This window comes from Dendrobates tinctorius, unplaced genomic scaffold, assembly GCF_039654945.1.
Source record: "Dendrobates tinctorius isolate UK_male_01 unplaced genomic scaffold, ASM3965494v1 ptg000011l, whole genome shotgun sequence".
In the NCBI taxonomy this organism is placed as follows: Eukaryota; Metazoa; Chordata; class Amphibia; order Anura; family Dendrobatidae; genus Dendrobates; species Dendrobates tinctorius.
In genome coordinates, this window is record NW_027361679.1 from 5,520,970 (window position 1) to 5,534,550 (window position 13,581).

The 13,581-nt window shown below is 41.7% G+C and overlaps 1 protein-coding gene across 1 annotated transcript in view; it reads right to left on the minus strand.

The window, feature by feature from the left end:
- The window catches only part of LOC141100807 (alcohol dehydrogenase 1-like), a 144,292-nt gene extending 131,234 nt beyond the window's left edge, over positions 1-13,058 (minus strand). The window contains exon 1 of the mRNA XM_073589486.1: positions 12,966-13,058. Coding sequence (XP_073445587.1) covers positions 12,966-12,983 — 18 coding nt within the window. The 5' untranslated portion in view covers positions 12,984-13,058. The remainder of the gene's footprint in view (positions 1-12,965) is intronic.
- Positions 13,059-13,581: the final 523 nt, after the last annotated feature.

A 13,581-nucleotide genomic window follows, 5' to 3' on the forward strand; every position in this document is an offset into this window, starting at 1 on the left:
AACCGTAGGCTCCACTCCTGGTGGTGCCCTTCTGGACATTCCTTTAAGGTTCAGCTTTGCAACCATACTGCCCACGTAAAACAAACACTTTGCCTTCATGAACGCTGTTTGGAGGGTCATGACTCGTGGGAATAACGCCGCCCAATCAGTTAACCTGCTAGAGAGATCCTTCGTTGCTCCCAAGCATGACATCACACTCCCTAGGAGGAAGGTAATGCCACTGTGGTGACCGTACTCCTGGGGGCGACACAAGTGCACTGATGCCCAGCCACTGCTTGATGAATCTGCTGGTACATTGACCCAGACCACTACATTCCCCTCGCATGCTACACGGCCTGAATCTGACCCTGATGAAACTCAGGTTACCCTTCCCAGATACAGTTCCATCTTACACGGTGACAAAGAGGAAGCTGCAGATGAAAGTGCAGGTTCGGCCCACCCGCCATCAGACACACCACCGTACTATCAGGGGCCCTGTGCCAGTGCCGTCGCCAACGAGTGGGCCCCCCCTGCTTGCTCAGGATCACAGCACTTGCAAGGTTGAAATACTGTGCAGTGTGATGGAAGATGGGGACGACGAGGAGTCCAGACTAGTACAGGGATTCCCTAGCGAGGAGACTTATTTGATTGTTTTCAATGTTGGGACAGCAATTTTTGGGGAGCACTATACTCTGGAGAATGATAGATGGGGCCCACCATACACTGGAACATTCCAAAGGTGGACATCAGACACTGGAGCAGCATTTACAGGGCCCATTATACACTAGAGCATTAGAAATGGGGCCCATTATGTTTGGAGCATTATTTGGGCCCATAAGACAGTGGAGCTTTATCCATGGGGACCAACATATACTGTAGCATTATGTGGAGCTCATCATATACTGTTTCAAACATTATATGGGACCAATGATTCTGTATGGAGAAATAGATGGGCCTCGTCATGAGATGTAAAAAGTGAAGTATTTTTCATTGTACTATACCGCTATTTCTCTGCCGTATCGGAGCATGATGAGTTGTGGTATGTGTTAAAGGGGCGCTCTTTCGCCCAGGGCACATGAAAACCTGGAGCCAGCCCTTCCCCCCCACAACTTTAGCCAAATAGCCCCATTTTTCAGTGCGTAACTTGTATTATGAAGTTAATTAAGGTTGACAAGCTTAAGTAAGAAGAATTGATGTTTTTGGCATTCAAATGGGCACTGTAGGTGTGTTTCCTGTCCTCCTCTCACTGCCGACTTTTATTCCCCATTGACTTACATTGGGTTTCGTGTTTCGGGACGACCCCGACTTTTCCCTATAATCGGCCGATCTTGCTCGACCCGACTTTTGGAAAAGTCTGGTTTCACGAAACGAAACTCGACCCTAAAAAACCAAAAGTCGCTCAACTCTAGTGATTATCTCTTGCGGATTCTAAAAAGGGACCCCCGCATTGCCAAAATTATGAAGGATGACGACTACTGGTTGACCAGCATCCTCGATCCACGCTATAAAGGCAAATTACAGAACATCATGCCACAGGAGAACCTAGAGCTAATATTGGCGAACAAACAAGCAACTCTTTTAAACCGTTTGTTAGAGGCATTCCCTGAACACAGCAGCGGTGCAGGTTCTACCATGAGCCGTATTGGGCAACATTGAAGGTGTTCTTGGTGCACACAGCCGAACTGGCGTTGGAGACAGGAGTTTCATGACCATGTTGTGGACTGATTTCCCGAGTACCGCTCACACAACTGGTAATACTGAATCGATTGCAACAGACAGGAGACAGCAGTTGTTAACTATGGTTCAAAATTACCTCTCCTCCCCAATCGATGTTCTCCCTCACAGTTCATTCCCCTTTGACGACTGGGCCTGTAAACTGGACACCTGGCCTGAATTGGCACAATATGCCTTACAGGAGCTTGCTTGCCCTGCTGGTAATGTGCTATCAGAAAGAGTCTTCAGTGCTGCTGGATCAATCCTGACAGAAAGAAGGACCCGGCTGTCAACCCAAAATGTAGGTGATCTCACCTTCATTAAAATGCACCATGCCTGGGTTTCAATTGATTTTGTACCACCTTCCCCTGATGACACATAGGTTGCCAGCAAAATGGCTCGCTTTGTCCTCCTCTTCCGCGGACTTCTCCAATTCCTTCATTTGCAGCTGCTGAACATCCAGCCTACACCTCAACATATGCCAGTTTTTCCACCTCCCTAACTGGGCTGTACCACCCCACAATTTTAGCCAAATAACCCCAAGTTTTCAATGCGTTACTATTATTATAAAGTAAATTTAGGTTGACAAGCTTAAGTAATAAGAATTAATGTTGTTGCCATTGAAATGGGCACTGTAGGTGTGTTTACTGTCCTCCACTCACTGCCGACTTTTATTCCTCATTGACTTGCATTGGGGTCGGGTTTCAGTCGGAACTCCGACTTTTGCCGATAGTTGGCCGATTTCGTTCGACTCGACTTTTGGTAAAGTCGGGTGGTCCGAAAACCGACTTGACCCTCCTGGAGACAAAGTCGCTCATCTCTAGCTTGGAGAGCACCTGATGTGCCCAAACGGTGGAAACACCCCAATTCTAACTCCAACCCTAACCCCAACACACCCGTAACCCTAATCTCAGCCCTAACCCTAGCCCTAACCCTAACCATAGACCTAACTCTAACCCTAGCCCGAACCCTAATGGTAAAATGGAAATAAATACATTTTTTTTAATTTTATTATTTTTCCCTAACTAAAGGGGGTGATAAAGGGGGGTTTGATTTACTATTTATGGCGAGTTTTTATGTTTTGGCAGCTGTCATACGCTAAAAGATGCCTTTTATTGTAAAAATAGTTTTTGCATCACCACAGTTTGAGAGCTATAATTCTTCCATATTTTGACCCACCGAGTCATGTGAGGTCTTATTTTTTGCGGGACAAGTTGACATTTTTATCGGTACCATTTTTGGGCACGTGACATTTTTTGATCGCTTTTTATTCCGAATTTTGGGACGCAGAATGAACAAAAGCTAGCATTTCATGAATTTCTTTTTGGGGGTGCGTTTATACCATTCCGCATGTGGTTAAAATGATAAAGCGGTTTTATTCTTCGGGTCAGAACGATTATAGCGATACCTCATTTATGTCATTTTTTATGTTTTGGCGCTTTTATGCAATGAAAACAATTTTATATAAAAAAATTTATTATTTTTGCATTGCTTTATTCTGCGAGCTATAACTTTTTTATTTATTGATGCTGCTGTGTGGCAGCTCGTTTTTTGCGGGACAACATGACGTTTTCAGCGGTACCATGGTTATTTATACAAGAACAGAGATTGCGGACGGCACCGCTATTACCAAATATCCGCTGGTGGTATATGCCTGGGAGCAAGCTGTCGTCCAGAGCTCCCGGGTGCTTGACCTCGCAGCGATCAACTCATTGAATCCATATAGTGGAAAGGTCGCACTCAACAGGATAAAATGTCGCTCATTTATTGACATATAATTACATGTCAGGTCAGAGTGGAAATACAAGAGTGCTCACAAGCTGACAAAGGCCGTTTCGCGCTGTTCTAGCACTTCCACGGGTCCATGGTTATTTATATCCGTCTTTTTGATCGCGTGTTATTGCACTTTTTGTTCGGTGGTATGATAATAAAGCATTGTTTTTTGCTTTGCTTTGTTTTTTATTTTTATTTTTTAAGGGGTTAGCTAAAGGGGTTAACTAATGGGACAGTTTTATAGGGCGGGTCGTTACGGACGTGGCGATACTAAATATGTGTACTTTTGGTTTTTTTTTATTTCCAAAAAATGAATTTATTTATTTATTGATTTTTTTATAAATTATTTTTACACTTTTTTTTTTTAACTTTATTACACTGTCTCAGGGGGGACATCACTGCCATGTGTGAGATCGCTGATCTGACACATCACAGATCACTGTGTCAGATCAGCGATCTGACACAGGCACTGCAACAGGCTTCCTCATGTCTGCGCTCTGCAGGCAGTGAGGAAACCGGCTCCCTGCAGGCCCTCGAAGGTCCCAGCCGCCATATTGGATCCGGGGACCTGCAGGGAAGGAGGCCTCTGCAGCAGTGCTGCACATTGCGCTTCTGCGGGGGTCTCAGGGAAGCATGGAGGGAGCCACCTCCCTGCTGATGCTTATCTAATCCCCCGGTACACTGCGATCGTGTTTGATCCCCCCGTGAGCGCCGCTGATCTCTATGACGTACTATCCCGTCCATGGGCATAGGGGCCCGAGTCCCATGGACGGAATACTACGTCAGATGTCAGGAAGGGGTTAATTCATATTGCATTTCACTACATTACTCTTTCACCTCAGTCACTGCCATGTAGAATCAGTTCCTAAACCTAATAATGATACTTAAATTTTCTTATGCAGAAAATAAACAGAAAAAAACACCTGTTGTCCTAATAGAGATGTTCTTGTAATTCATTTTAATCCTGCATGACTTACTAATTATTATCATCTTTAGAAGTTATCACTAGTGATGAGCGAGCGTGCTCGTCACTGCTGGTTACTCGCTTGAGCATCAGTGTGCTCAAGATGCTTGTTAGTCTGAGTATATCTAGCACGTGGTGTAAGACGGCTCTTTATGTGCATGTCACACAAGAGAGGGGTGGGGTCTCTCAAACCATGCAAAAGCAAGGAAAAAATGGATTAAAAACACATGTGACATGCACAAATGTGAACAAGTCGGTCAGACAGTGTTCACACCACTCACTGACTGAAACACAAAAAAGAAAGCACAGAATAACAAATGTGCAAAAATGCCCTGCAGTAAAAAATAGGACAATAAAGAGTCGTCCTACACCACGTGCCCATACTAGGAAGCTCCTGTCTTAATCCTGTTCATTTAGACACTGTTCATATGTTCAGGTTTTAAATACATTAGATAGGGACTGCTCCATTAAGGGTTACCTTGACGAGGTGGAGTGGCTTGGTATACACTTTTTTGCAAAAAAACGTATCGACTAAATACCCTGTATTTGTTGTCATCTTTTTACCAGCACTTGCTGATTACTGTCCTATTTTTTACTGCAGGGCATTTTTGCACATTTGTTATTCTGTGCTTTCTATTTGTGTTTCAGTCAGTGGGTGGTGTGAACACTGTCCGACCGACTGGTTCACATTTTGTGTTTTAGTTAGTAATAGCATCGCTATATTGCCACTGCACTGTTACCAGTCCACCTGTAGTGGGAACATTTTCCTGTGATAGTAATCTTGCAAAGTTTTTCAACAGGGAAATGTTATACGCCGGTTATACTGCACCAGTTGTGTGTCAAAAGCATACAGCCAGAATTGGTTGGATATCAATAGCATCACTATATTGCTCCTGCACTGTAAGAATTCAATCTGAAATGGGCACATTTTCCTGCAATAGTAATTGTTGTCAGCAGGGAAATATTATGCGCCATTTATACTGTGCCAGTTGTGCATCAAAATAAAAAAGCCAGACTTGGTTGGTTAGAAATAGCATTGCTATATTGCTTCTGCACTGTAACAAGTCCTTCTGAGGTGGGCAAATATTCTTCCGACGCTAATTCTCAAAGTTTTCTCAACAGGAATATACCATATGTAATTTTAAATGAGCAAGCACATGGAACACCACTCTTGAAGATAGACCAGTGTGAAAAGGTTGTTGGATGGATAATGCTTCCAGTCACTTTGCCAGCACCACCCTGTCTTCCACGCGGTCCATTCTCAGTATCCATGATTCTGGACCACATAATTTTCATCCGGATCCTCCTTCCTCCCACCATGTCGAGTGTCAGGAGACTAGTGATTCCACACTTGGACACTCTTAAGAGCTGTTCACCATTCCATTTATAGATTTTGACCTCTCTCCCTGCCAGTTTCAAGCGGGACATGAGAAGATTGCATGTAGCGCCATCCAAAGATTTGAGCAGCCACGTTCACAAAAAGGCAATGGTGGGAAAATGTATTTACTGTCACAAGAGGTGGATGATGATAAGTCACAATTGCCAACAAGTGATGTTGTTAGGTCAGCAAGTCAGGAGGAGAACCAGGGTGCGGAAGTGGAAGACGAGGTGGTGGACGATGAAGTCACTCACTCAACCTAGGAAGGTGACATGCAGAGTGAGGAAATCAGTTAATGAGGGCGGGATCTGCAGCACCACAACAGGCAGGAAGAGGCAGTGGGGTTGCCAGAGACACAAGGCTGATGTTGTGAGTTCATTTTCCCCTTCACCGTTGATGTCTGATGAACTCCCTCTGCTGGTGAAGAGAGGTAGTGAAATTGATTGGGTTGGGAAGAACCTGTCATCTGAACAGGTAGAGCCTGATTGGACACCCGGAATCACTGAGTGGATATAAGGCAGCCGATGCCCTACAGGGGTGCTGGTGATCCTTTCTGCTCTGAGCTCTTGCAAACCAGTTTCAGTACCTGTCTTCTGAAAGCTAAGTATTTGCTCTCTTATTTTTCCATGAGATATTGTCTGTTTACTTAGTGTTTGTGTTCTGCCTGCCCTTGTTGGTTCAGGCTGAGCTCCATTTTTGTCTCTGGTCAAGTTGATCTTTTGCTCAGTCTTCAGAATATACCTGAGTGCTGATATAGTGTTTTTGAAGTCTAGTGACTTCAGGGCCTTTTTTCTATCAGACGTGTTGGACATTATTTTGGAAGTATTTTTGCGGATTGCAGCCAGCATCTTTTCTGTCCTTTCCTATTTAGTTAGTTGGGCCCCATCATTTGCTCAACCTGTCTTTCTGTCTGTGTTTGTGTTTTCATCTGCTTTTCACCGACAATACATGTTGGGGGCTGTCTATTGCTTTGGGGTCTGCTCTGGGGCAGTTTAGATTTCCCCTTTCTTTCTTTAGGCTTATTTAGTTCTCCGGCTGTGAACGAGGGGTCTAGGGCACCGTAGGAACCCCCCACGGCTACTGTTAGTTGTGTGAATAGGATCAGGGGTCTGCAATCCGATAGCTACCAACCTCTCTGGTTTTCTGGACTTAGCTTGTATTTTTGTTTTTTCCTCCTTCGGTGACTCATTCATAACAGGCTGGCAACTGATCCTTAGATAAAGTTTCCAGACAAAGAGTTAGATGTTCCCAAGTCTGACACTTTTTAAAGGGAATCTGTCACCAGTTTTTTGGCCTGTCAACTAAAAATATCATCTAATAGAGTGTGAGCTATACATTCCCAACAACTACTTGTGAAACCCCCTGACTCCCCATGAATCCCCCATAAAAACCTTTTATATTGCTCCCGCGCTGTATGTAAATATCCTCTGTGCAGTCCAATGGGCATTGGTTCTGGTCCCTCCCTCCACCCCAAATCGGCGTGCTGCACGCATTCCGCTCTGTGAATAACGTTGTTCATGTACAGATCCCGCGCATGTGCAGTATGCTTTGCCCAACTGTGGGCAAAGCCGAAAATCATTAGTGCGCATGTGGCGGTGAACTGTGTCCCGTAACACAGGAAAATAATTGTTTTTGCATCACTTTATTCTGACATAACTTTTTAATTTTTTCACTGATGATGCTGTATGGTGGCTTGTTTTTTGCATGACAAAATTATGTTTTTAGCAGTACCATGTTTATTTACATCCATCTTTTTGATCATGTTATTCCACTTTTTGTTCGGCAGTATGATGATAAAGCATTGTTTTTTTTGCCTTGGTTTTTTATTATGGTGGTCACTAAAGGGGTTAACTAGTGGGACAGTTTTATACGACATAATGCAGAAAGTGGTGAAGCTAATACAGCAACTGTGGCAGTAGAATTTTTAAAAATATATATATACAGTGGGTACGGAAAGTATTCAGACCCCTTTAAATTTTTCACTCTTTGCTTCATTGCAGCCATTTGATAACTTCAAAAAAGTAAAAAAAATTCTCATTAATGTACACTCTGCACCCCACCTTGTCGGAAAAAAAAACAGAATTGTACAAATTTTTGCAAACTTATTAAAAAAGAAAAACTGAAATATCACATGGCCATAAGTATTCAGACCCTTTGCTCAGTATTGAGTAGAAGCACCCTTTTGAGCCATGAGTCTTCTTGGGAATGATGAAAAAAGTTTTGACATCTGGATTTGGGGATCCTCTGCCATTCTTCCTTGTAGATCCTCTTCAGTTACGTCAGGTTTGATGGTGAATATTAGTAGACAGCCAATTTCAGGTCTCTCCAGAGATGCTCAGTTGGGTTTAGGTCAGGGCTCTGGCTGGGCCAATCAAGAATGGTCACGGAGTCGTTTTGAAGCCACTCCTTTGTTATTTTAGCTGTGTGCTTAGGGTCATTGTCTTGTTGGAAGGTGAACCTTCAGCAAAGTCTGAGGTCCAGAGCACTCAGGAAGAGGTTTTCATCCAGGATATCTCTGTACTTGGTCATATTCATGTTTCCCTCAATTGCAACCAGTCATCCTGTCCCTGCAGCTATAAAACACCCCCATAGCATGATGCTGCCACCACCATATTTCACTGTGGGGATTGTATTGGGTGGGTGATAAGCAGTGCCTAATTTTCTCCACACATACATATAATTATCACCAAAAAGTTCTATCTTCATCTCATCAGACCAGAGACTCTTAGTTCTCATAGTCTGGGAGTCCTTCATGAGTTTTTTGGAAAACTCTGTGCGGACTTTCATATGTCGTGCACTTAGCAGAGGCTTCCATCGGACCACTCTGCCATAAAGGCCCAACTGATGGAAATCTGCAATGATAGTTGACTTTGTGGAACTTTCTCCCATCTCCCTACTGCATCTGTGGCGCTCAACCACAGTGATCTTGGAGTTCTTCTTTACCTCTCTTACTAAGGCTCTTCTCTCACGATTGCTCAGTTTGGCTGGATAGCCAGGTCTGGGAAGACTTCTGGTGGTCTCAAATTTATTTTCCTCAAATTTTAAGGATTATGGAGGCCACTGTGCTCTTGGGAACCTTGAGTACTGCAGAAATTCTTTTGTAACCTTGGCCAGATCTGTGCCTTGCCACAATTCTGTATCTGAGCTCCTTGGCCAGTTTCTTTGACTTCATGATTATTTGGTCTGACATGCACTGCGAGCTGTGAGGTCTTATATAGACAGGTGTGTGCCTTTACAAGTCAAGTCCTATCAGTTTAATTAAACACAGATGGACTCCAATGAAGGAGTTAAATGATCTCAAGGATGATCACAAGGAAATGGACAGCATGTGACTTAAATATGTGTGTCTGAGCAAAGGGTCTGAATACTTATGACCATGTGATATTTCAGTTTTTCTTTTTTAATAAATTTGCAAAAACTTCTACATTTCTGGGGTTTTTTTCAGTCAAGATGGGGTGCAGAGAATACATTAATGAGAAAAAAATGAACTTTTTTGAATTTACCAAATGGCTGCAATGAAACAAGAGTGAAAATTTTAAAGGTGCTTTAATACATTCCATACCCACTGTGTATATATATATATATATATATATATATATATATACACACACACTGTATATATTTATACATACAGTGGGGAAAAATATTTAGTCAGCCACCAATTGTGCAGGTTCTCCCACTTAAAAAGATGAGAGGCCTATAATTGACATCATAGGTAGACCACAACTATGAGAGTCAAAATGAGAAAACAAATTCAGAAAATCGCCTTGTCTGATTTTCCAAGATTTATTTTGCAAAATATGTTGGAAAATAAGTATTTGGTCACCTAAAAACATGCAAGATTTCTGGATCCCACAGACCTGTACCTTCTTCCTTAAGGGGCTCCTCTGTCCTCCTCTCATTACCTGTAGTAATGGCAACTGGTTGAACTTATTATCAGTATAAAAGACGCCTGTCCACAACCTCAGTCACACTCCAAACTCCATTATGGTAAAGATCAAAGAGCTGTCGAAGGACACCAGAAACAAAATTGTAGCCCTGCACCAGGCTGGGAAGACTGAATCTGCAATAGGCAAGCAGCTTGGTATGATGAAATCAACTGTGGGAGCAATAATAAGAAAATGGAAGACATAAAAGACCACTGATAATCTCCCTCGATCTTGGACTCCACACAAGATCTTACCCAGTGCGGTCAAAATGATCACAAGAACTGTGAGCAAAAATTCCAGAACCACACGAGGGGACCTAGTGAATGACTTGCATAGAGCTGGGACCACCATAACAAAGGCTACCATCAGTAACACACTACGCCACCAGAGACACAGACCCTGCAGTGCCAGACGTGTACCCCTGCTTAAGCCAGTTCATGTCCGAGCCCGTCTGAAGTTTGTTAGCGAGCATTTGGATTATCCAGAAGATAATTGAGAAAATGTCATATGGTCTGATGAAACCAAAGTAAAACTGGTAGAAACAAAACTCATCGTGTTTGGAGGAGACAGAATGCTAGTTGCATTCAAATAACACCATACCTACTGTGAAGCATGAGGGTGGCGACATCATGCTTTGGGGTTGTTTCTCAGCAAAGGGACTAGGACGACTTATCCATGTACATGAAAGAATGAACGAGGCCATGTATCGTGAGATTTCGAGGGCAAACCTCCTTCCATCAGCCAAGGCATTGAAGAGGAAATGTGGATGGGTCTTTCAGCATGATATTGATCCCAAGAACACCACCAGGGCAACAAAGGAGTGACTTCGTAAGAAGCATATGAAGGTCCTGGAGTGGCGTAGCCAGTCTCCAGATTTCAACTCCAAAGAAAACCATTAGATGGATTTGAAAGTCTGTGTTGCCCAGCGACAGGCCCAAAACAACACTGCTCTAGAGGAGATCTGCATGGAGGAATGGGCCAACATACCACCATCAGTGTGTGCCAACCTTGTGAAGACATACAGAAATCGTTTGACCTCTGTCATTGCCAACAAAGGATATATAACAAAATAATGAGATGAACTTTTGTTAATGACCAAATACTTATTGTCCATCACAATTTGTAAAATAAATCTTGCCAAATCAGACAAGGTGATATGCTGGATTTGTTTTCTCATTTTGACTCTCATAATTGTGGTCTACCTATGATGTCAATTACAGGCCTCTCTCATCTTTTTAAGTGGGAGAACTTGAACAATTGGTGGCTGACTAAATACTTTTTCCCCACTGTATGTGTATATACTGTATATAGGTCAGTGTTACTACCTTTGCTATTTATGACAGTTTTTATTGCTATTTTAAAGAAGGTGTTTTAGCTGAACTTATTTGCACTCATGAAAGATAAATCATTTTCCTTTCCTGCGAGAGTCCAAAGTTAAACTGCATATTTTACCAGTATGATGAACATGCATTTACACTGCTATTACCTAAATAGAACTAAATGTCCATTGTGTCAGTATTCATAATCCATAGATTATTAAAGTAAATCATTAAGTACATGTACCCATAAAGATTTCTGAACTTAGAAAACACTAAAAAATGCAATCAGAAAAAAACACAGCCTGGCTGAGTGATAGCATTTAATAGAAAACATAGTTTGAAAGGGCAATCAAGGAAAACAGGGTGAGACCTGACTAGTCTTGTGTGCTACCCAGCCAGCTTCTCCCCACATCATTCTCACTGAATGTCAGCGCAAAAACACAGAAAAAAATGTTGCCATTAGTTTTTGCAGTGTTTTTAGTAAAAAAAACCAAAAACATGTACAGTAGGATGTCAAACCCATTTATTTTTGTGATTTTCTCAAATTTAAACCAAAATAACTTAGTATCCGCACCGGAGAATGGCAGTTGGGATTAGTACAAATGAATTAAATTAGTGATGTATTAAAGTAAACAATTGCCTGATCATCTCAATGGCCAACCATTGTGTAAAAGTAATCATTGTCTGTCTTGCTACCACAATTGCAGACAGAAAAGACATGTTTGTGTATAAATCCCTCGTGGTTTATTTCTGATATCTGTTGGGTCAAAGTGCAAATTCATTCACCATCATTTTTTGAAATGTGGCCTTGGGACACGTATGGTACAAAGCCACAAGTCACTGTAAGGGTAAGTTCACGCTAGGAGTTTTTTTCAGCCTTTTTTTTCTGAAGCAAAACCTGATCTCTTGGCAGGAAAGAAGCTGCAAAAAAAAAGCACATTTTCCTTGTGTTTCTTGTGGCGGTTTTGGCATGCTAGATATGTCTCTTGTGTATGCTGATAAAGTTTAGTGCTGAAAAAAATGTACTATTACATAGAATCAGGTTTTGACACAAAACCTGATACCTGCATTTTTGGTGTGTTTTTTCGCCATTTTTTCACCACCCATTTAAGTCAAAAACGCTGAAAAAAGCGTTAAATGAAGTGACATGCTCCATTGTGCAAAAAAACATGCAAAGCACATAATACTGATGACACAAAAAAAGCAATGTATGTGCATGAGATTTCTGAAATCTCATAGGATTTGCTGTACTGTAAAACGCAGCTGAAAATTTGCATTAAAAAAAAAATAAAAAGAATGCTGAAAAATGCCCAGTGTGAACTTAGCCTAAAGCCCTAGTTTTTTGGTGCATCTGAAGTTTTGGAATCTGTTGTTAACACACACTGTTAAGGGGAAGAGAGGGCTAAAAAAGATAAGAAAAGTTTGTACAACACATAAGTTATTCCTTTAAATTTCAACTATTTAAAGAAACATTACTAAATTGTTCATCCAAAATGACATATTTGTACACTTTTATTATTGTTAAAGGAATATGGTGATGACGCCTCTTCTTTTGGATTTGCCAAGTAGCGGGAGTTATATCAATCAGAAGTGATCTGATGAGACACAATCCTAAGTAATTCACATAGCACTCACGAAAATAATTGGGAAGCTAGGGATCAGTTACCACCCCATTACATTACCTAATTCTTACTAATATTGCACACTATAACCTTATTATTAAATTTCAATGCATATGAAGTATCAAAATTGTATACTCTGCTTCATCTTGTCAGCTGTTGTCTATCTTGTTGCCCTAGTTTTTATCTGTCAGCAACTTCTGAATGTGTTGTTTACTCCTATAAAAAATGATCTAATGTAACCCCTACAGCAATTATCAGTATGTCCAAGTACACTGCAAAATTTCTTACTTTCCCGGCAGTATCCATTTTGGCTCAACGATCACAGAAGATTCTGGAGGACTGCAAATACTTGTAGTGCAGTACTATATTTATGCACAGCTAAAAGTACAAGACAAATTTATAACCCCTCCCAGTACCTGTAAATGATTCCAATATTTCAACTTCTGTGCAGCCTTGTTTTCTGAGAACAGCAGTTTTCTTGTTGCTTTTTTTTTTTACAGCTAATGTGTGACAAAAATCATACACTAATGCTGCAAATCGGATTAGTGTCACATTACAATGTACAATTTCAGCACTCAGCAATTCTGCATTTAGTTCTTCATATACCTAATTTACCTGCACATGAATGAGGAAATTAGATATGGAATTGGACTCCTAAATGTTGAAGAAAAATAATCCTTAATAAATATCCTGAGTTATTTCTTGTTTCTGAGAAAACTGAGTGAATAATTTCCATCTTTACAATTGGTGCATTTAGCAATCCACGCATGGAAGGGCAGAGTCAACCAAATGGTCTCCACTGATTGTACCCAAGAATGACTTGGACTAGGTATCTAAAGGAGCATTCAGGGCCTAGAGAAGGAGTAGGCAGGGTAGGCGGTATCCCTGCCACCCCGAGGGGGGT